We start from the raw sequence: 21,188 nt of genomic DNA, 5'->3' as shown, positions 1-21,188 counted from the left end.
TTTTTTGTTTGTTTGTTTGTTTTACCAGAGTAAACATTAAATCTTGGTACAGCTTTGCCTTCCCTGCATGCAAAACTACTGCCAAAACTATGATCCATGGACTTAAAGAATGCCTTGTCTACTGTCCTGTTATACCACGTGGCATAGTTTTGGATCAAAGAACTCACTTCACAGCAAAAGAAGTGTAGCAATGGGTCCATGCTCATGAATTCCCTAGTCACGCCATGTTCCCCAACATTTCTGAAGCAGCTGGCTTGATAGAATGGTAGAAGGGCCTTTAGAAGACTCAATTACATAGCCAGTGAGGTGGCAATATGCTGCAGGGCTGTGGTAAGGTTCTCCAGGAGGCTGTATATGTTCTGAATCAGCAACCAACATATGATAATGTTTCTCTTATGTCCAGATTTCATGGGTCCAGGAGTTAAGGAATGAAGGTGGCACCCGTGACCTCAAGGAATGTGAGTGGCATCATTTTTTCTTCCTGTTCCCTTGACTTTATGTTCTGCTGACCTAGAGGTCTTAATTTCAGAGAAAGGAATGCTTGTACCAGGAGAAAAAACAATGATTCCCCTGAATGGAAGTTAAAACTGCCACCCAGCCATACTGGGCTCCTTAGGCCTCTGAATCATAATACAAGTAAGGCAATTTGATACCAGCTAGGGTGATTGTTGGTGACTACTGTCAGAGAAAACCCAGAGATGGACAATAGTCAAAACAGTAAAAACAGATTTATTCAGGACTGTTGCAATAGGGTAAAAGTATCCTCAGTACTGAACTGGGGTCAGTTCTGAAGACAGCATGTGCCGGTAAGAATTGATAGCCAAGGAGCCTGAGGGGGTCAGTGGAAGGAATATTACCAGGAAGAAACATGACCTGTAAGGGAGATTTGGCTAAACTCAGCTAACAGGATTCTTGCTGAAGACGGGCCAGGTCTACCAGGCATCAGCTGGTGGTTGATGGAGGATGAGAAACCTGATTAGATATTGAAAGTGATAAGATATGGAGGGTGAAGGATTCTTGCTAAACTGACTTTAGCAGAGTTCTCACTGAGAATTTTAGAAGGAAGTGCACAGATGGGCCTAGGAGAAAGTACAGGAGCCTGACTACGTAGCCAAGGGAAAAATCTTTGTCAGTTCGTTCTGTTGTTCAAAGGAATGAAGAGACTCTTTATTCCTTAGAACAATATAGATCCATTTCTAATTTAATCATCTTTTGTTCATTAAGGATCTGCTGGATCAACTGTCGATATTTGGTAGTAGAGGATATGCTTTATGGTGCTAGCCACCATGCATTTAAAGAGGAGGGTTTTCTATAAAAATAATAGAAAAACAAAGATTAATGTTAAAACCCAGTTTCTGATTTCAGAGGGTAGCACGTCAAGAAGATTTCTAGATGTTGCACTCAAAGCATCTTTACATGGAGACAGAGGAAAGCAGTAGCAATCAAATGAATTTCCTGGTTTGTGGTTTGAATGTCTGTGCTGATGGAACTGGGTGTTCTGGTGGATTTTCTGAGCGGCCCATATAGCAATGAGCACAAAGTTTGTCCATAAGTGATTGTGGTGATTTACTTGAGGTCTTTATCAAGTCATCCAGCTTTGACTTGTAGAGTTTTAGGAAAAAGACAGTTTTCGTTCCCAATGATTTCAACTGAGGTGGGAGATAAACTGAAAACATTAATTTGGAGAGTTGTAACCAAATATTGGTGGAAACTAGAAGAATTTATGATTTGGGCATTGATGGGCAAAATGTATAACATGGAATTCAAGAGGGTACATAATAGTTTGCCTTAAAACATAATTTTTTTCTCCACAGTCACCACCATTCAATCAGAGATAATCAAAGACAAACTTGTTTGCAAAATATGTCTAGTGTCATTAAACTTGGGCAGCTTATTTACATAAGTGCAGTAGGAATAGTGATTGGCCACATAGAGCTCTAGAGTTTGCTTTGATGGAACTTATCATAAGGAATCTCAGATTGGGCTTTTCAAGCCTCTCGAAGCTAAGAAGCCAAGCCAAGGACTTATTGCCAGAATTTGCCTGCAATATCTACAGAATTGGGTGAATTCCTCTCTTATGGGGATCCTGAAAATATCCTGAGATTCCTGGGCCTGCCAGGAAGTGACCTTCTTTACTGACCTGTACGGCTGGAAACTATAAGACAGGGGAAAGCTAATTTTTCCAAAGAGGTTTTATAAGAATTGACTCCTTAAGGTTAACCTTCCTCTAAGCTGTCTGACCATATTTGATTCAATGCACATTATTCTGTAATATGACATTTCATCATAGCCTTGGTAATATATCCAATGTTTCCAATTGTGTCCTAAGAGAAGGAGAACAGATTCTTATTGAATCTATGCAAATAATTATATTGCCATAAAAATAAGAATACTAGCTAAGAGTTTTCCAATTATAGAGGGATTAGGTAGAGAGAAAAAGTGATTTTTTCATTTTAGTTCACAAAGACATAGCTTAAAAAATTGCTATAAGTTACATGTAGCTTGAGAAAAAAATTTCTTCTATATGAAAAACAAAATATTAAAAAAGCCATATTTAAACAAAAAGTTATGAAAATTATAATTATCCTCATCCGTTCATTCAACCCCATGTAATTAATTTTTCCTCTGCTAGATCTGGAGTTATTAGTTTATGAAACCATCAGCTTCTGCATTACTTCTGGAAATTCTTACTCAGTCCAGGGGCATGGTCTCAAAGTTTGTCAAGTGTTACCATTATGGAGCAATCTTGCCTGTAGATGATTGTAAACACTTTCAGAGAAGAATCAAAGCAAAACAATAACTTTCCATGAATGACAAATGACTTAAAAGGCCATAGAAAACTTCGGATGAGAGTTCATTTGATAAGAAAAATTAGTTATTTTTGTTGCATACAACATTTAAACATAATAACTGGACAATGAGGATTAACAAATTTCTATGAACTTCATACAATTTCTGGAATATCTATGTTAATAACATATCCACACACATACAACCTAAGAAGGTTTATCATTACATCTTATTTGGCAATACTTCCCATGTTATTTAACATAACAAATAAATCTAATTAATTTAGCATCTCTCTTACACAAGGTGACAGAAAAATCCTTTGAGATTTTTCCAGAGGCTCTCTGGGAAATCTCAAAGTTAATCTGAGGTCACAAATACTCCAATTAGAATTTAATTTGGGGAAGTTGTCAAAATGTCAACAGGTTTGAACACTTGGTTAAATAGGATCACAAGTCACTGAGAAAGTATATTTAGTTATCAATTCAACCAAAGTGGCAATTTAAAGATGTCAAAGGAAATTCAGAAAGTTACATCATTGTAAAATATCTAACTCTTTTAATATTGAGAAGACTATGTCTTCTTAAGTAATCAATGACTTGATAGAGACAACATGAAGCGTAGGAAATTTTTTTAAGACACAAAATATTGATTTCCCAGGAAGAATACTTAGAAGGCAAAGGAATGTTTTTTTTTTAAACAATTTCTTATTAGGACCAATAATCTAAGAAAACGTCTTAGAGCAGAGAGAGAGGGCCAAATTCTAGTTTTGCATCAGTGTATTATTAATTCAAAGGCTAAATTTAAAAAATCTTATAAATAAATACATCTGAATCTTAGCCAGGTTTATAACACAAGATAATATTCTTTTTCCAAATTCCTTCCCCACAATCCTTTACTACTCTTTTTTTTTTTTCTTATATCCATTCAGTTTTTGTCTTATCCCTTTTTTTCTCATCCTGGAATGACCACTCATTCTATATTAGGACAAAAGTACTTTTTTTTCTTAAGAAAAACACACCCTTCATTCCTTTATTATTTAAAAATAGCATGCGTTACTTTCCATCAATAGAGGTTTTTTTATTTACCCTTATTAGTCCTAGTAGTTTTATTTATACATGTCAATTAATATTTTTAACCAATAGTCTCTTTTCTTTCACAGAGAAAACCAGGGGGTAAGCAAATGTTAACTGTCTGGCGCATAGTATCATTTGTTCACGTATTTATGAATACAACATTTTGTAATTTTCTAGAGGCATATGCCTTTTTCATAGTACAATTTCTTATGTTTGAAAACAGACACCATATAGCTTTTTAAACCATATAAAAACAAAGTGCCAAAATTAGATAAACTTATATTCATCAATAATGTTTTCATATTTTATCTTAATGATCTAGATATTCAATGATTACTTGTTCTTTACCTTATCCTAGTACAGCTGTAAAGTTTCAGGTTGCAAAAAAGGTTTGTGAACCTATTTTTAAGTAGACATATTTTAAAACATAATTATTATAAAATATATAAAATATTACAAAACAATTATTTTAAGGTTCATTTATGAATTTTATAAATTGATTTGATTTGAACATAATACCTGAAACCACAAAACTCCAAGAAGAGAATGTATTGGATAAGGTCCATGACTTCAGTCCTTGCAATGATTTTTTGTATTGACATCAAAAGCAGAGGGAACAAAAGCAAAAATAATCAAGTGGGACTACATCAATCAAAAAGCTTCTGCATAGCAAAGAAAAGCATCAATAAAATGAAAAAGCAACTGAAGGAATGGGAGAAAATATTTACAAATAGTATATTTGATAAGGGGTTAATATCCAAAATATATAAAGAACTTGTACAGTGCAGTAGCCAAAAAATCACACAATCTGGGGCCGGCCCGGTGGCGTAGTGGTGAAGTTCACACACTCTGCTCTGGTGGCCCAGGATTCGCAGGTTCAGATCCCAGGCACGGACCTATACACTGCTCATCAAGCCATGCTGTGGCAGCATCCCATATATAAAATGGAGGAAGGTGGGCACAGATGTTAGCTCAAGACCACCTTCCTCAGCAAAAAGAGGATAATTGGCGATGGATGTTAGCTCATGGCCAATCTCCCTCACCAAAAAAAAAAAAAACAAAAAAAGTCAAACAATCTGATTAAAAAGTAGTGAGAGGAACTCAATAGACTTATTTCCTAAGAAGACATACAAACGGCCAACAGGTACATGAAAAGGTGTTCAATATAACTGATTATAAGGGAAATGCAAGTGAAACCCACAAAGATATATCATCTCATGCCTCCTAGAATTGCTGTCAAAAAGACAAGAGATAACAATTGTTAGCAAGGATTTGTAGAAAAGGGAACTCTTGTGCCCTATTGTAGGAATGTAATTTGGTGTAACCACTATGGAAAATAGTATGGAGGTTCCTCAGGAAATTACAAATAGAATTATTATATGAACCAATAATTCCACTTCTGGGTATATATCCAAAGGAAACAAAATCAGTATCTTGAAGAGATATACCCCCATGTTCATTCAAGCATTAATTACAATAGGCAAGACACGGAAACAACTTAAGTATCCATTGATGGATAAATATATAAATATATATATATATATAATGGAATATCAAATATATATGATATGAAATATATATGTAGGGATATCACTCAGCCATAAAGAAGGAAACCCTGCCGTTTGCAACAACATGATTGATTAAACCTTGAGAGCATTATTCTAAGTGAAATAAGTCAGACAGAGAAACAAAAATACAGTATTATCCCACTTATATGTGATATCTAAAGGAACCAAAGTCATAGAAACAGAGAACAGATTGGTTGTTATCAAATGCTTGGAGTAGGGGTTGGGAGAAATGGGTGAAGGTGATCAAAAGGTACAAACTTCCAGTTATAAAATGGATGAGTTCTGGAGATGTAATGTACAGCATGGTGACTATAATTAAGAATAATGGGGGCCGGCCCCGTGGCTTGGTGGTTAAGTGAGCGCGCTCCACTGCTGGCGACCCGGGTTCGGATCCCGGGCTCGCACTGACGCGCTGCTTCTCCGGCCATGCTGAGGCCGCGTCCCACATACAGCAACTAGAAGGATGTGCAGCTATGACACACAACTATCTACTGGGCCTTTGGGGGGAAAAAATAAATAAATAAAATCTTTAAAAAAAAAAAAAAAGAATAATGTATTGTACACTGAAAGTTGCTAAGACAGTAGATCTTAAAAATTCTTATCACAAGGTAAAAAACTCTGTCACTATGTGAGGTGATCAATGTAGACTAAACTTATTGTGGTGATCATTTCAAAATATATACATATATCAAACCACTTTGCTTAAACTAATACAATGTCACATGTCAATTATACCTCAATAAAATTTTGGTAAAAAAAGAAATAGCAATGGAAAAGTATAAAAAAAAACATATTATAAAACATAATTATTAAAAAGTTAATTTATAAATTTTCCCACTAACGTCTATTTAATTCACTGTGCTTATCATTCATGTTTCAAATGATTGCAAAACTTTCATGAGCCAAATCAACAATATAGCCATCATCCTAAATTATTTTTCTTGTTCAAAATTAAGCAAATATCAAGAAATCTCAGAAGAAAAGAACCTAAAAACTGAAACATATATTTCTTCCTTTTTCTTTTTTTTTGGTAAGGAAGATTAGCCCTGAGCTAACATCTGTTGCCAATCCTCCTCTTTTTTGCTAAGGAAGATTGGCCCTGGGCTAACATCCATGCACATCTTCCTCCACTTTTTTTTTTTATATGTGGATGCCTGCCACAGCATGGCTTGATAAGTGGTGTGTAGGTCTGTGCCCAGGATCTGCACCTAGGAACCACGGGCTCCCGAAATGGAGCATGCGAACTTAAACACTAGGCCACTGGGCCGGCCCTATAGTTCTTCCTTTTTAAAAAAATTCTACCATACATGATGTGCATCAAGCAATGTATTTTTATTGTATATTTTGATATTAGATTGGATTTACAGTTTTATAACCTTAAACATCTCATAGAGATAAATAAGCTTGTTTGACTAGTAAGCCTAGGTAGAAAAAAATTATATGTCTGCATTGTATTTAATGCTGACAACTCTGAAGACATGCCTGCTTTTATTTGAACAAAAAAAATTTAAAACTAGCTTTATTTACCAAAGATTATCCCAGATCATGTGAACTTAAAAAAAAAGAATTTGTTTCTATATTTCTGAGAGTTTTAGGAATACTCAATTTATAGAAGTGCTCATTTATCTTTAATCAATATAACTTCTTTAAGGGATTTTTTTAATTAATTTGATAATATCGTCCATAAGTAGAACAGTGTTATGTACATAACATACAGGCATAGATACATACATACATAAACATATATAAACATACATACAGATGCAAACAGATCTTATAGCTTTCAACATAAAATTTTAGACCTGACTCAGTAAAATTTAATAAACAATCTCACTGGTTTATCTCCACTTTATTTTCATGTGAATTGTGTTTCTGGCTAAAAGGAAAAGTTAACGTTAGGTGTTACCAGTATTTCTGGAGGAGACTTTTAAGGTTTTCTTTTGCCCTTATATGTACTGATGGAGGCTCTGGAATAAATTTTAGGCCAGTGACTGAGAAGACATCTAGCAGCTGTCTGGAAGTCTCCAAAACCCAATTGAATGGAATAAACATCCAGTTCTGTTTCCTAATAGTTTTTTTCTATTTTCAGCCTGAGGTAATTGCTTTTGGGTTCCATCAGCCCCTTGAGCACCCCTGATGGAGAGGAGAGAGGCTAAAGTTCAAGTGATTGCAAGGAGCTAAGGGGCTGAAGTGGAGGGAAAAGTCTGTCAGGGTGGACAGAGGCAAAGAGGAGGTAGAGGCTTGAAGGGGAACATATCAAGGGATTCGATGGAACTGGAAGGATATAAGTAAAAGGAGGAAGCAGAAGCACTGTGATAGGAAAGGAGAGATTTAAGGATCCAATTTGAGAAGACCTTAAATTTCGCAAAGAGACTATTGAAGTTCCAAATTGTTCTTCATAAAATCATGCCAAAAAGAAAGGAAGAAGATGGAGTTGGTGGAGCATAGTTTCAGCAGCTGTTCTAGAAGGGGGTCTCAGTTGACTAAGAAACTCTCAATTTCTGAACTATTGGTAACTATATACTTATGAACAGAGAAACTTGGGACTCTAACCCAGGTTCTTACACACAGAGAAACCTAGGACTCTAACCCATCCTCTGTTTTCTGGGACTAACCAAGCTTCTAGAATATATTTAAAATCTTAAGAATCAGAATCTGTCCCTACCAGCTAAAAGGAACATTTTTCTTGATCAATGGTTTAGGAGTCAGATTCACCAATGGATCCCTGATCAGTTAGTCAGGAGTAAAGATAAAGTCTTCAATGATGCACACTTAGAGTCCTGGATGAGGTGTACTGGGCTCCAATAATGAATCTGATTTTATATCAGTCACAGCACATTAACTGTCAAAAATAAACTAGAGATGGACAGTAGTTAAAGCAGTAAAAACAGGTATTTTTCAGGACTATTACAATAGGGGAAAAGAGACCAGTATAAAATGGGGCTCAATTCAGAATACAACATGAGCAATTGAGAATTTATAGCCAAGGAGCCTAGAGTACATCAGTGAATGGAAAATTACTAAGATGAAACATCAATGGTAAGGGCAATTCTGGCTAATTTGACCTAACAGGATTCTTGCTGAAGACAGGCTAGGCTGATCAGACCTCACCTGTTGTAGGGTAGAAGATGTGAAACATGATTAGATATCAAGGGTGATCAGATATGGAAGATGAAAGATTTGCTACACTTACCGAGCAGGGTTTTTGTTGAGGAATTTACAAGGAAGTGCACAGATGATCCTAGGATAATTTCAGGAGACTCACTAATATTTGGTGAAGCAAAGAATCTGTGTCACTTCCAAAGTGATATTAGATAACTACTGCAATGGAGATAAAGAAGAGTAGTCTGGAATACAAAATAACCCTTAGGGTTTCTCTTAGTATTACAATGCCCTATTAAAGTCAGTGGGAAACTACAACAACCCAATCCAAGCAACACTAATAATGGCCCAGACCCAGCAAAAAGGAAGATTTTGGTCTCTCAACCTGAAAAAGAACCACAACCAGAGGAGGTTATTGCTGAGAGAAAGGGAATACAGAATGGGTAGTAGAAGAAATTAGGTGTAAATACCAGCTTTAATGTTGTGACCCATTACTTGAATGAGGACTGTAATTGTCACGAATATTTCTCCTTATTTTGTGTTGAATAAATTTGTGTGTATACATACATATATTAAGCAAATATTTTTGTTTTCTGTCCTCTCTCATTCCCTTATCATGTGACATAGGATGCATTGACTTCATATCATATATTTAAGTATTGTTAATTTTACATCATACTATTTGTTATGGGATATAAAGAAAAAGAGTAAACATCACTCAAAGGCTTTCTATCCTCTTCTGGGGAACAAGTTAGTGTGTTTTGATTGTTTACAACATAAATATATTATGTTAGGAAGAATTACAACCTCATTATTGTTTTTATTTGGAGATTACCATGATTTAATGTAATTCATATCAGTGCCATTTTGACAAAGGGTGGACTTGTGATGGTTAATTTTATTTGTCAACTTGACTGGGCTAAGGGAATTACAAATGGATGTTAAAACATTATTTTGAGTGTGTCTGTGAGGGGGTCTAAAGGGATTAACATTTGAGTCAGTAGACTGAGTAAATAGGTTCTCCTTCACCAATATGGTCAGCCATTATCTAATCTGAATAGAGGGGCTGAATAAAACCAAAAAACGAAGGGCAAATCCCTATTTGTCTTCTTAAGCTGGATGTCCATCTTCTCCAGCCCTAGGATATCAGTGCTTCTGGTTCTTGGGGCTTTGGATTCTGGGACTTAAACCTGTTGCCCTCTTGTTCTCAGGCCTTTTGTCTGGGAATAAATGTTATACAATCATCTCCCCTGGTAATCAGGCCTCTAGGCTTGAACTGAATTATACCTCCAGCTTTCCCAGTTCTGCAGCTTGCAGATGGCAGATAGTGAAATTTCTGGGCCTTCATAACCACCTGAGATAATTACTATAATAAATCTCCTTTTATATGTATCTATCTATCTACCTGTCTATTTATCTATATATCTATCATCTATGTGTATCCTATTAGTTCTGTTTTGGAAGAACCCTGACTAATATAGCTTTTGGTACCAAGAGTGGTTCTAGAGGAACAGAATTTTAAGGATGAGTTTTCTGAATTGGTTCTGAGGTTTCTGGAATTTTCTCTCTAATTTGATTAGATGTAAAGACACTAACAACTTGTCCAGTAGTAAATACGGCACCGACAGTCCAAGGTGGGAAATATTTGTAGTCATAAGAATGATACCTACATTAGATACTCTTAATTAACCACTTATAAGAAGCAAGGAACTAAATAACTCTGTATATGATACTTTCAAACATTTCTGGGAAACAAATGCAATTATGCTGGTTGGTTCCTCCTAATATCTTTGGACAAAGTGGTGAAAGAAAATGATGAGCTCAGGGATTCATATTATCAGCTCAAGCTTGCTTCGATGACATAAGAGCTTTTAGGTGTGCCTGAGGGAGAGCCTTCTCTTCTGGCAGGGCTGAAATGGCTGATTATCAAACTGTAATCGGCTTAATTTCAAGGCAAGTTGTACTCCCATGCTCCTAGAGTGTCTATTGTTAAAGTGAGGGCACTGATTGGAAACAATGGGATCCTGTAATGTGGTATCAGAACTTGTTGGATGACCCTGATGAAGGTGGGGATATTGAACCCCTAAATTCTGAAAGCCGCCTTTGCCAGTGGAAGTGGTCTCACCACCCCCAACACAAGTAGCCTCTTTAACCTCAGTGCAGAGGAATTTCCTTCCCAAGTGGTAGCAGTCTCTGAATCCATAGAGGTATCCATCTTTTCACCTTGATCTGTGAGAATTAACTCTGCATTGCCTTAGAAAACAGTAATGGTTGTCCCTGAGATAGTTGCCACCTATGACCACACTCAGGTCCCAGCAGGCCCCTAAAGGTGAGGTACAAGGTGTGACCCAGGAGGAGGTGTGCTACGGTCCGAAAGAACTACTTGAATTTTCCAATTTATACAAGTAGAAACCTGGGGAATATGTACGGGAATGCATATTAATGGTGTGAGATAATAGTGGAAGTAATATAAATTTGGATCAGGCTGAATTTATTGATTCTGGCCCACTAAGCAGAGATTTTACATTTAGTGGTGCTTCCCAGTGAATAGAATGGGCTCCAATACATTGTTGAGTTGGTTGGCTGAAATATAGGTCAAAACATGGCCAACCCTATGTGAAATAGAAATGCCTGATCCCGTTGGTTTAATGTAAAGGAAGAGATTCAAAGCTTAGGAAGATTGGAATGTTTGACTGGATTTGTCATTTAAAACCTACTCATGCAAACTGAGAACGTCCAGAAACACACATTTTACCAATACTTTGAGAATAAAATTAGAGAATGGAGCTCCAGCATCTTGGAAGGGCTCAAGTTCTTGCTCTTCTTTATAGGCAAGACCTTACATTAGGAAGTGCCACCACTCAATTGGAAAATCTGAATGCAGTGGGTATCAGTGGGTCTCAGGGTGACATGGGCTAAGTGGTTTTGCCTATCTGCCAAAGTCAAAGAAGGCATATTTACTACAATGGACAGCAGAGTTAAAGCAGCTTTCTGAATAGTCTGACTAGCTCAAATATATGGCTGTGGCTAGTTAATCGCAGTTTTCCTGGAAGTGAAAAAGATAGGAAGCTTACTAATTTCTCACTTGATGTGTTTAAGCAGTGAAGTTCTAAGACAAGTGAACAAAAGCCTAATGTGAATTATAAAAATAGAGTCACAGCCCCTCATTCAATTCTCAAACCTGAGACAATTTACAGACGCAGAACTGAACTCCTTGAATTAAGGGGAAACCAGTTCCCCTTGATGCAGGACCCCAACACATGGACAGAAGTTTTTGCTGTTAATCTTTCTTCCAGCCTTACACAAAGGAACCTACAGCCTTTTAAGAGAGAAATTGGGCATTGGGGGAAAGGAAATAATCAGAATTTTCAGGGACAACTGGACAATGCTTCTGAACTCACATTGTCTCCAGAAGACCCAAAATTTCACTATAGGCCTATAGTCAGAGTAAGTGCTTTTGGAGATCAGGTGATCTATGGTTTTAAGCTCCGTCTGTCTCACAGTAGGTCCGGTGGTCCATGGACCCATCTTGTGGTTATTTCTCTGGCTTTAATATGCATAATTGGAATAGGGATACTTAGCTGCCAACAGGATCCCTCCGTTAGTCCCTTGACCTGAGGGATGAGGGCTCTTATGGTGGGAAAGGCCATATGGAGCCATTAGAACTCACTCTACCTATGAAAATAGTAATTCAAAAACAAAACATACCACATTCCTTGAGGTATTGCAGATATTTGTGTCACCATTTATAAGACTTAAAAGATGCAGAGGTGGTGATTCCCACCACATCCCCATTTATCACTTCTGTTTGGCCTGTGCAGAAGACAGATAGATCTTAGAGAATAACAGTGGATTATATCAAGCTTAACCTAGTGGTGACTCTAACTACCAGATGTGGTTTCCTTGCTATATGTCTGACTTACACAGACCTATGGTGTTGGCTAGTTAGTCATGATTGTTCTATAAGTGAAAGAGATTAGAAGCCTACTAAATTATCATTTATTTGCATAAGCAGAAATGTTCTAGGTCAAATGATCAAAAGACTAACTTGAATCTTAAAAGTAGAGAGTCACAGCCCCTCAATCAATCCCTAGTCTTGAGCCAGTTTACAGACTTGGAACCCCTTGAATGAAGGGGGGACCAGATATCCTTGAGGAAGGACCCTGGTACACTAACAAAATTTTATACTGTTAGCTTTTCCCCAGCCTTCCCCAGAGGGACTTATGGCCCTTTATTAAGTTAACTGTACATTGAAGGAAAGGAAATAATCAGATCTTTTAGGAACTACTGGGCACTGGTTCTGAACTCACATTGTTTCCAGGGGACCCAAAACATCACTGTGGACTCCAGTCATAGGAGGGGATTGGGGGTCAATTGATTAATAGAGTTTTATCTCAGGTCCATCTCTCAGTAGGTCCAGTGGATCCCCAGATGTGTCTTGTGGTTATTTCCTCAGTTCTAGAATGTGTCATTGGAATAGACATACTTAGCAGCTGACAGAATTCCCATATTGGTTTCCTGACCTGAGTAGTGAGGGCTGTTAAGGTGGCAAAGGCCAGAGGGGAGCCATTAGAACCACTGATATCTAGTAATACAGTAAATCTAAAGTAATACCTCATCTCTGGAGGGATTGAGAAGATTTGTGCCATGATCAAGGATTTGAAAGATGCAGAGGTGATGATTTCCACAAATCCCCATTCAACTCTTCTCTTTAGCCTTTGTAGAAGAAAGATGGATCTTGGAGAATGATAGTTCATTATTGCCTTCTTAATGAAGTGGTGACTCCAGTTGCAGCTAATGTACCAGATGTGGTTTTATTACTTGAACAAATTTACACATCCCCTGGTACTAGGTATGCAGCTAGAGATCTCACAAATGCATTTTTCTTCATACCTCTCCATAAGGCCCACAAGAAGCAGATTTCTTTCACCTGGTAAGGCCAGAAATACATTTTCACTGTCCTACTTCAACTCTCCAGTCCTGTGTCAAAATTTAGTCTTGATCACTTATCCCTTCCACAAGATATCATATAAGTCCATTAAATTGATGACATACTGATTGTACGCAGTGAGTAGAAATAACAATTACTCTATACTTACTGGTAATATATTGTATGGCAGGAGGTGGGGAGTAAATCCAACTAAAGTTCAGGGGCTATCTACGTCAGTGAAATATCTAGGGGTCCAGTGGTGTGGGACATGTCTAGATATCATTTTCAAAGTGAAAGACAAGTTGTTGCGTCTGGCTTCTCATACAGCCAAGAAAAAGGAACAATGCCTGGTGCACCTCAATGGATTTTAGGTGCGACGTATTCCTCATTTGGGTATGTTTCCCCTATTCATTTATCAACTAACCTGAAAAGGTGCTAGTTTTAAGTGGGCCAAAGGAGAAGGCTCTGTGACAGTTCTAGCCTGCTGTGCAAACTGCTATGCTACTTGGGCCTTATATTCCAGCAAATTCAATGGTACTTGAAGTTTCATTGGAAATAGTGATGCTCTTTGATGAATCACAGCACAGGTGTTCAGGATTTTGGAGCAAGATCCTGCTGTCATCCACAGATAAATACTCTCCTTAGGAAAAACAACTCTTGGCCTGCTACTGTGCCTTAGTTGAGACTGAATACTTGACCGTTAGCCACCAAATTTGCATGCAGCCAGAGATGCCCATTATGAACTGGATGTTATCTGAACCAACAAGTCTTAACGTTGGACATGCACAGCAAGACTGCATCATAAATAGAAGTGGTATATACATGACATGTGACCTGGGCAGGCCAGGAAGGCAAAGTAAGTTACATGAAGCAGTGCCTCAAATGCCTGTGTCCCTACTCCTGCTACATTGCCTTCTCTCTCCTAGTCTACGTCAATGGCCTTATGCGGAGCTCCCTACAATTAGTTGATAGAGGAAGAAAACATGAGGGCCTGGTTTACTAATGGTGCTGCACAATATGCAGGCACAACCTGAAAATGGACAGCATCGCCAATACAGCCCCTTTCTGGAATGTCTCTGAGGGACAGAGGCAAAGGGAAATATTCTCGGTTGGCAGAACGTTGGCCAGTGCACCTGGTTGTTGACTTTGCTTGGAAGAAGAAATGGCCAGATGTGTGATTTTATACCAATCATGGGTTGTGACCAAAGGTTTGGCTTGATGGTCAGGGAATTGAAAGGAATATTATTGGAAAATTGATGGCAATGATATTTGAGAAAGAGGTATGTGGATAGATTTCTCTCAATGAGGAAAAACACGAAGGTATTGGCAAAATGTGCAAGATAGAAGCCACACGTGTAGAGTTTTCCATTGAAACATTATTTTTATCTCTCTAGTCACCACCATTTCTAACAAAGATAATCAAAGTCAGACAATTGTTTGCAAAATAAGTATAGTCTCATTAAACTTGCCTGATTATTTACATAAGTGCAGCAAGAATAGTCATTGACCACATAGGTCTTTTGAGTGTGCTTTGCTGGAACTTCCATAGGAATCTTTAATTGGACTATTCAAAGACTCTTGAGACTAGGAAGACAAGCCAAGAACATGCCACCAGATTTTGCCACCATACATTTAGATTTGAGTGATTTGACCTCTTCTCAAGGTCCCTAAAATATCCTGAGGTTCCTGGGCATGAGGTTCTTGAGTAAGTCCTTTGATTACTCACCTGTAAGGCAGGGTACCCTATAAGCCAGGTTGCAGGCTGGATTTTCCAAGGGTAGCTTTATAAACGTTGGGTCCTTAACATCAACCTAAGTTCTTTAAAACTGCCTGGTCGTATCTAATTCAATGCACACCATTCTCAAATATGGCATTCCAGTCAAAGCCTTGGTAATATACCCAACACAGGGATACCTCATTTTATTGCACTTTGCTTCATTGCGCTTTGGAGATAGTGCAAATTATACAAATTGAAGGTTTGTGGCAACCCTGTGTTGAGCAAGTCTATTGGTGCCATTTTTCCAACAGCATTTGTTCCCTCTGTGTCTCTATGTCACATTTTGGTAATTCTCACAATATTTCAAACTTTTTCATTATTATTATATTTCTTATGGTGATCTGTGATTAGTGATCTTTGATGTTACTGTTGTAATTGTTTTGGGGTGCCACAAACCATGCCCATATAAGACAGCAAACTTAGTAAACATTGTACGTGTTCTGACAGCTCCACCCACTAGCCATTCCACCATCTCTCTCCTTCTCCTTGGACCTCCCTATTCTATGCAATATTGAAATTAGGACAATTAATAACCCTACAATGGCCTCTAAGTGTTCACATGAAAGGAAGAGTCACACATCTGTCACTTTAAATCTAAAGCTAGAAATGATTAAGCTTAGTGACAAAGGCACGTCAAAAGCAGAGATAGGCTGAAAGGTAGACCTCTTGACCCAGTTAGCCAAGCTGTAAATGCAAAGAAAAAGTTCTTGAAGGAAATTAGAAGTGCTACTCCAGTGAACACATGAATGATAAAGTGAAACAGCCTTATTTCTGATATAGAGAAAGTTTAAGTGATCTGGATAAAAGGTCAAACCAGCCACAGCATTCCCTTAAGCCAAAGCCTAATCCATAGCAAGGCCCTAGCTCTCTTCAATTCTATGAGGGCTGAGAGAGGTGAAGAAGCTGCAGAAAAATGTTTGAAGCTAGTAGAGATTGGTTCATGAGGTTTATGGAAAGAAACTGTCTCCATAACATAAAAGTACGAGGTGAAGCAGCAAGTGCTGATGTAGCAGCTGCAGCAAGTTATCCAGAAGATCTAGCTGGGATAATTAATTAAGGTGACTAAACTAAACAGATTTTCAATGTGGATGAAGCAGCCTTATATTGGAAGAAAATCTAGGGCTTTTATAGCTAAAGAAGAGAAGTCAATGCCTGGCTTCAAAGGACAGGCTGACTTTCTTATTAGCGGCTAATACAGCTGGTGACTTTAAGTTGAAGCCAATGCTCATTTACCATTTTGAAAATTCTAGGGCCCTTAAGAATTATGCTAAATCTACTCTGCTTGTTCTCTATAATTGGAACAAATGGATCCCCAATCAGTCAGGAGTGAATAAAAGGCTTCAAAGGTGCATATTTAGGGTGCTAGATGAGGGGTCTTGGTGTCTAATGATAAATCTTATCCTTTCCAAGTTGTGGCACTGTAACTGTCAAATATAAATTAGAGCTAGATAGTAGTTAAAACAGTAAAAACTGATTTTTTTCAGGGTATTGAGTAAGGGAAAAAAGACCTCATTATAGACCCAGGATGAATTCCAAATACAACATGGGCAAATGGAATTTGTAGCCAAGGAACCTGACGGGAGTCGGTGAGTAGAAAATTACTAAGAGGAAACATCAAGGTTACGGGACATTCTGGCTAAATCCAACTGACAGGATTCTTGCTGAATTCAGGATAGGCTGACAGATATTACCTATAGATGGTGGAGGATGAGAACCCTGATTAGATATTGAGAGTGATCAGATATAGAGGATGAGAGATTCTTGGTAAACTGACTTAGCAGGATTCTTACTAAGGATTTTACAAGGAAGTGCATGAGTGATCCTAGGGGAAGGTTCAGGATTCTGACTAAAGTTTGATCAAACAAAGCATCTTTGTCACCACCAAGGGGGAATTACACTACTACTCCAAAATGGAGGTAAGGAAGAGTATACTGGTATACAGGTTGTCCCTTAGGATTTCTCTTAGTATTACCACGCTCTGTGATTAAGATCAATGGAAAATTACAACAACCCAATCCAGGCAAGACTAGCAACTGATGAACCTGGAGTTATACCCTGGGATCCTCTGATTTCAGGCCTTCAGATTTCAACTGAAATATTCTACCTTCTTTGCTGGTTCTCAAGCTTACAGATGACTTTATTGTGGGACTTCTTGGTCTCCATAAATGCCTTAGATGATTTCTATAATAAACCTCCTCTGTTTGCTCTCTATCTCTCTCTCTCTCTGTTTCTCTCTCTGTCTCTCTCTCTTTCTCTCTCTCTCTCTCTCTTTCAAATCTATCTATAGCTATTCTATTGGTTTTGTTTATCAGGAGACTCTAACTAATATAGATATTGGTACTAAGAGGGGTTCTAGAGGTACAGAATTTAAAGATGAGTTTTCTGAATTGCTTCCTTGCTTCCTTATAATGGGCCCTATAATATGATTAGATATAAGGGCTAATGACTCTATTTACAGTAGTAAACAGAACAATGATACTCTGTGTCCCTTTTTTCCTTGGCAGAGACAGTTCGAATGGCTTGCATTTGGCCTTTCCTCAAGGGGACCTTGTCTCCCCTTCATTCAGGGGGTTCTGGGTGTATAAACTGGCTCAAGTTGAGATTGATTGAGGGGCTGTGACTCACTCTTTTTATTATCAAGTTAGACCTGTTCATTTGACCTAGAACTTTTCTGCTTATAGAAATCAAGTATAAGCAGTAAGAATTTAAGAATTTAGTAGGTAAGAATTTAGTAGGTTTCCTATCTCTTTCACTGCTAGTAACACCATGATTAACTTGCCAACACCATAAGTCTGTGCAAGTGAGACTATTCTGATTGCTGATTTGACTCTGCTGTCCGTTATAGTAACTACACCTACCTTATTTTTCTGGTTGAGTGAGTACACTTAGCGCCTACACCCCAGCTTCCAATTATTCCCAGTGCATTTAGATTTTCCCATTGAGTGACTGTGGTTCATGCTCTATGACCTCAGAAGAAGAGCAATCACGAAGCTCTTCAAGGATGCTGGGGTTCCAATTCCAAATTTATTCTTAAAGTATTAATTAAAGATGTGTTTTCTGGACACTCCCACAGTGGATGAGTAGGTTTTAAATGACAAATTCGTTTTAGCATTCCTATCTCGCTAAGCTTTTGAACCCTTCCTCTACATTAAACCAAGGGAGATTGGGCATTTCCATTTCACTTATGGTGGACATCTTTTGATCCATGTTTAAGCCAACCATTCTTGGAAAGTGATAGTGTACTTTCTAACTTCCTGTGCTGCAACATTAAATGCAGAATCTATGAGTAGTGAGTCTATATCAAGAAATTAGGCCTGATAAAACTTTGTGTTTTTTCTACCATTATCACATCCTTAATATCCATTCCCACACATATTCCCCAGATTTCTGCTTGTATGAATTAGAAAACTCAAGTAGTTATTTTGGAGTGGAATGTACCACCTCATGGGTCACGCTTTGTCACCTTTTGAGGCCTACCTTGAGTTGAGTCTAGTCATAGGTGACAACTGTCTCAGGGGAAACTATTATTATTTTTATTCTTGTAGGTTTCATTCTGTATGTTTTACCAATTCTTGCCAAACGCTGATTTCTTCCAGTTTCCTCCAATGTCTGGCTACAACTCTCCAAATTAACTTTTCCACATTTTCTCACATCTGGCTTGGAATCATTGAGAAATAACACTGCTCTTTTCCCAAAGCCCTGCAAAAAGCTGGACAAAATAGTATAAACTTCAAGAAGATCACCACAAAAGATATAGTTTGGGCAACCTTCCTGCGTGATGCTGTGTGAGCCACTTAGAAAGTTCACTAGTGTATCTGATGCCATCACCACATTCAAACTGCAAACTAGGAAATCCATTGGGTTGCCACTGCTATCCTCACTCCACCATCTTAACATCCTTTAAGCCCAACATCTATAACACCTCTTGTCTGTCTGCCCTCTGGAATCAGAAATGAGGTTTTTAACCATTAATCTTTTTTTATTTTATTTTTATAGAAACTCCCCTTCATTAAATACCTGACTGCTAGCACCACCCAGCAAATACCCACTGCTACCAAGTCTCAACAGATGATTCAGCAGGTCCTTAAGAAACAAAAGGTGAAGAAGAAGTGGACCTGTATTGTTCAAAGGCAAGAAGAATGTCTTTTTTTATTGAACAGGAGGTGAGCTGGCAAAGATTCTTTGCTTGACCAAACTTTAGTCAGGCTCCCGAAACTTTTCTATGCCCATCTGTGCACTTCCTTGTAAAAACCTTAGAAAGAACCACGCTAAGTCAGTTTAGCAAGAGTCCCTCATCATCCATATCTGATAACCCTCCATGTCTAATCAGGTTTCTTTCTCTAACACCCACCAGGTGAAATCTGATGAGCCTGGTCTGTCATCAGCAAGAATCTTTTTCAGTTAGATTAGCCAGAAACCACCTTATCCTTGATGTTCCCTATTAGTAATTTTCCAAACAGTGTCCTCCACCAGATTCCTTCACTGTTACTTCCTACTTATCCATGCTGTATTTGGAATTAAGTCTTGTTCTATACTGAGTTCTCTTTTCTCCTATTTCAAAAGTCCTGAATAAACCTGTTTTTACCACTTTAACTAGTGTACAACTATGGATTGTCTCTAAAAGTAGTCAGAATCAATCACCCCAGCCAGCACAGTCAATCTTTTGCTTACATGTTGATTCAGAGGCGTGAGAGGTAAAAGTGGCCAGGTGGACATCTTATCTTCCAGTTAGGGGAATTATTGGTTTGTCTGCCAGTGGAAGCATTCCCTCCTCTAGAACTAATACCTCTAGGTCAGCAGAACATAAAGTCATGGGAACAGGAAGCAAAAATGTGACTAGTGGAAGACAGGATAATATTGAGTGGTGCTGCTCCCATTTCTACCCCTTGATTTCTGGATTTGTGAATCACAGCTATAAGAGAAACAGCACAACATTGGTCACTAATTCTGAGCTTATACAGACTTCTAGAGAACCTTGCCACAGCCCTGCAACATATTGCCACATAACTGGCACTGTAATTGTGTCTTTAAAAGGTCATCCCACCATTCTATCAAGTCAGCTGTTATAGGATGGTGTGGAACATGGTAAGATAATAAATTCCACAAGCATGGGACAATCACCACACTGCTTTTTCTGTGAAGCAAGCTCATTGATCTGAAGCAACACTGTGTAGGATACTATGAGAGTGCATAAGGCATTCTGTAAATCTATAGTGTCAGTTTTCTCAAAAGCGTTGTATTCAGGAAATGCAAACCCTTATCCAGAATAAAAATCTATTGCAGTATGGACAAAACATTGACTCTTCCGTGATGGAAGCAGTCTTATGTAATCAATCTGCCACTGGGGAGTTGCCTGAACCCCTCAGGAATGTTGCCATATCAGAGATTCAGGGTTGTTCTTCACCACTGGCGGATTGTTAACAGGGAATTGGTAAGTGGAAGCCCATGGTGCTGAGCCCATGTATAACTTCACCTGCTACCATCACCACTTTTTCATGATCCTGTTGGGAAATGACAGGAGAAGCTGGGGAAAGGGAAAGACTGGGATCAACAGACGTGTGCTTCTATCCATTTGATTATTGAAATTCTCCTCTGCTAAAATCAGCCTTTAGTGAGCATTGACATGGAACACGAAGATGTTCATGTGGGGTTTTTTGCCCATTGAAAGAGGTCTGTCCACATACATCTTCCCTAAATTTTACTGTTACCAATTTGCCAATCCTGTTCCTTTCAAGTCCCTACTATTAGCAAAACTATTGGCCATAGACCATGAATCATTATATAATCACAATCTGGCCATTTAAGTGAGCAACCAAGTGCACTACCCGAATTCCTGCCCAGTGAGAGGATTTCCTTTCACCACCATCCTTCAGGGATATCCCAGAGAGGGGCTGTAGTGCTGTGTCTGTCCCTATTTGGGTTGTGCATGCATATCATGCAGAACCATC

General features: G+C 38.2%; 1 protein-coding gene across 6 annotated transcripts in view; it reads left to right on the top strand.

The window, feature by feature from the left end:
• The window catches only part of LOC147917653 (uncharacterized), a 151,716-nt gene that overhangs the window by 72,190 nt on the left and 58,338 nt on the right, over positions 1 to 21,188 (top strand). For 4 of the 6 annotated variants that reach the window (XR_015551612.1, XR_015551610.1, XR_015551611.1 and 1 more), the window contains exons 6-7: positions 404 to 458; positions 19,237 to 19,403. Coding sequence is in view for 1 of the 6 variants with exons in the window: in XM_087428816.1 (XP_087284942.1) it covers positions 19,237 to 19,403 (167 nt within the window). In the remaining 5 variants the exon portion in view is untranslated. Of the gene's footprint in view, positions 1 to 403; positions 459 to 16,373; positions 16,827 to 19,236; positions 19,404 to 21,188 lie in introns of those variants that run through there. The other 2 variants (XR_015551613.1, XM_087428816.1) reach the window with 2 other exon arrangements.

This window comes from Ceratotherium simum, chromosome 3 (assembly GCF_057802395.1).
Source record: "Ceratotherium simum simum isolate JZ-2026a chromosome 3, ASM5780239v1, whole genome shotgun sequence".
Taxonomy (NCBI): Eukaryota; Metazoa; Chordata; class Mammalia; order Perissodactyla; family Rhinocerotidae; genus Ceratotherium; species Ceratotherium simum.
Note: the sequence above shows the minus strand (reverse complement) of the source record. Positions and strands in the feature narration are given on the sequence as shown.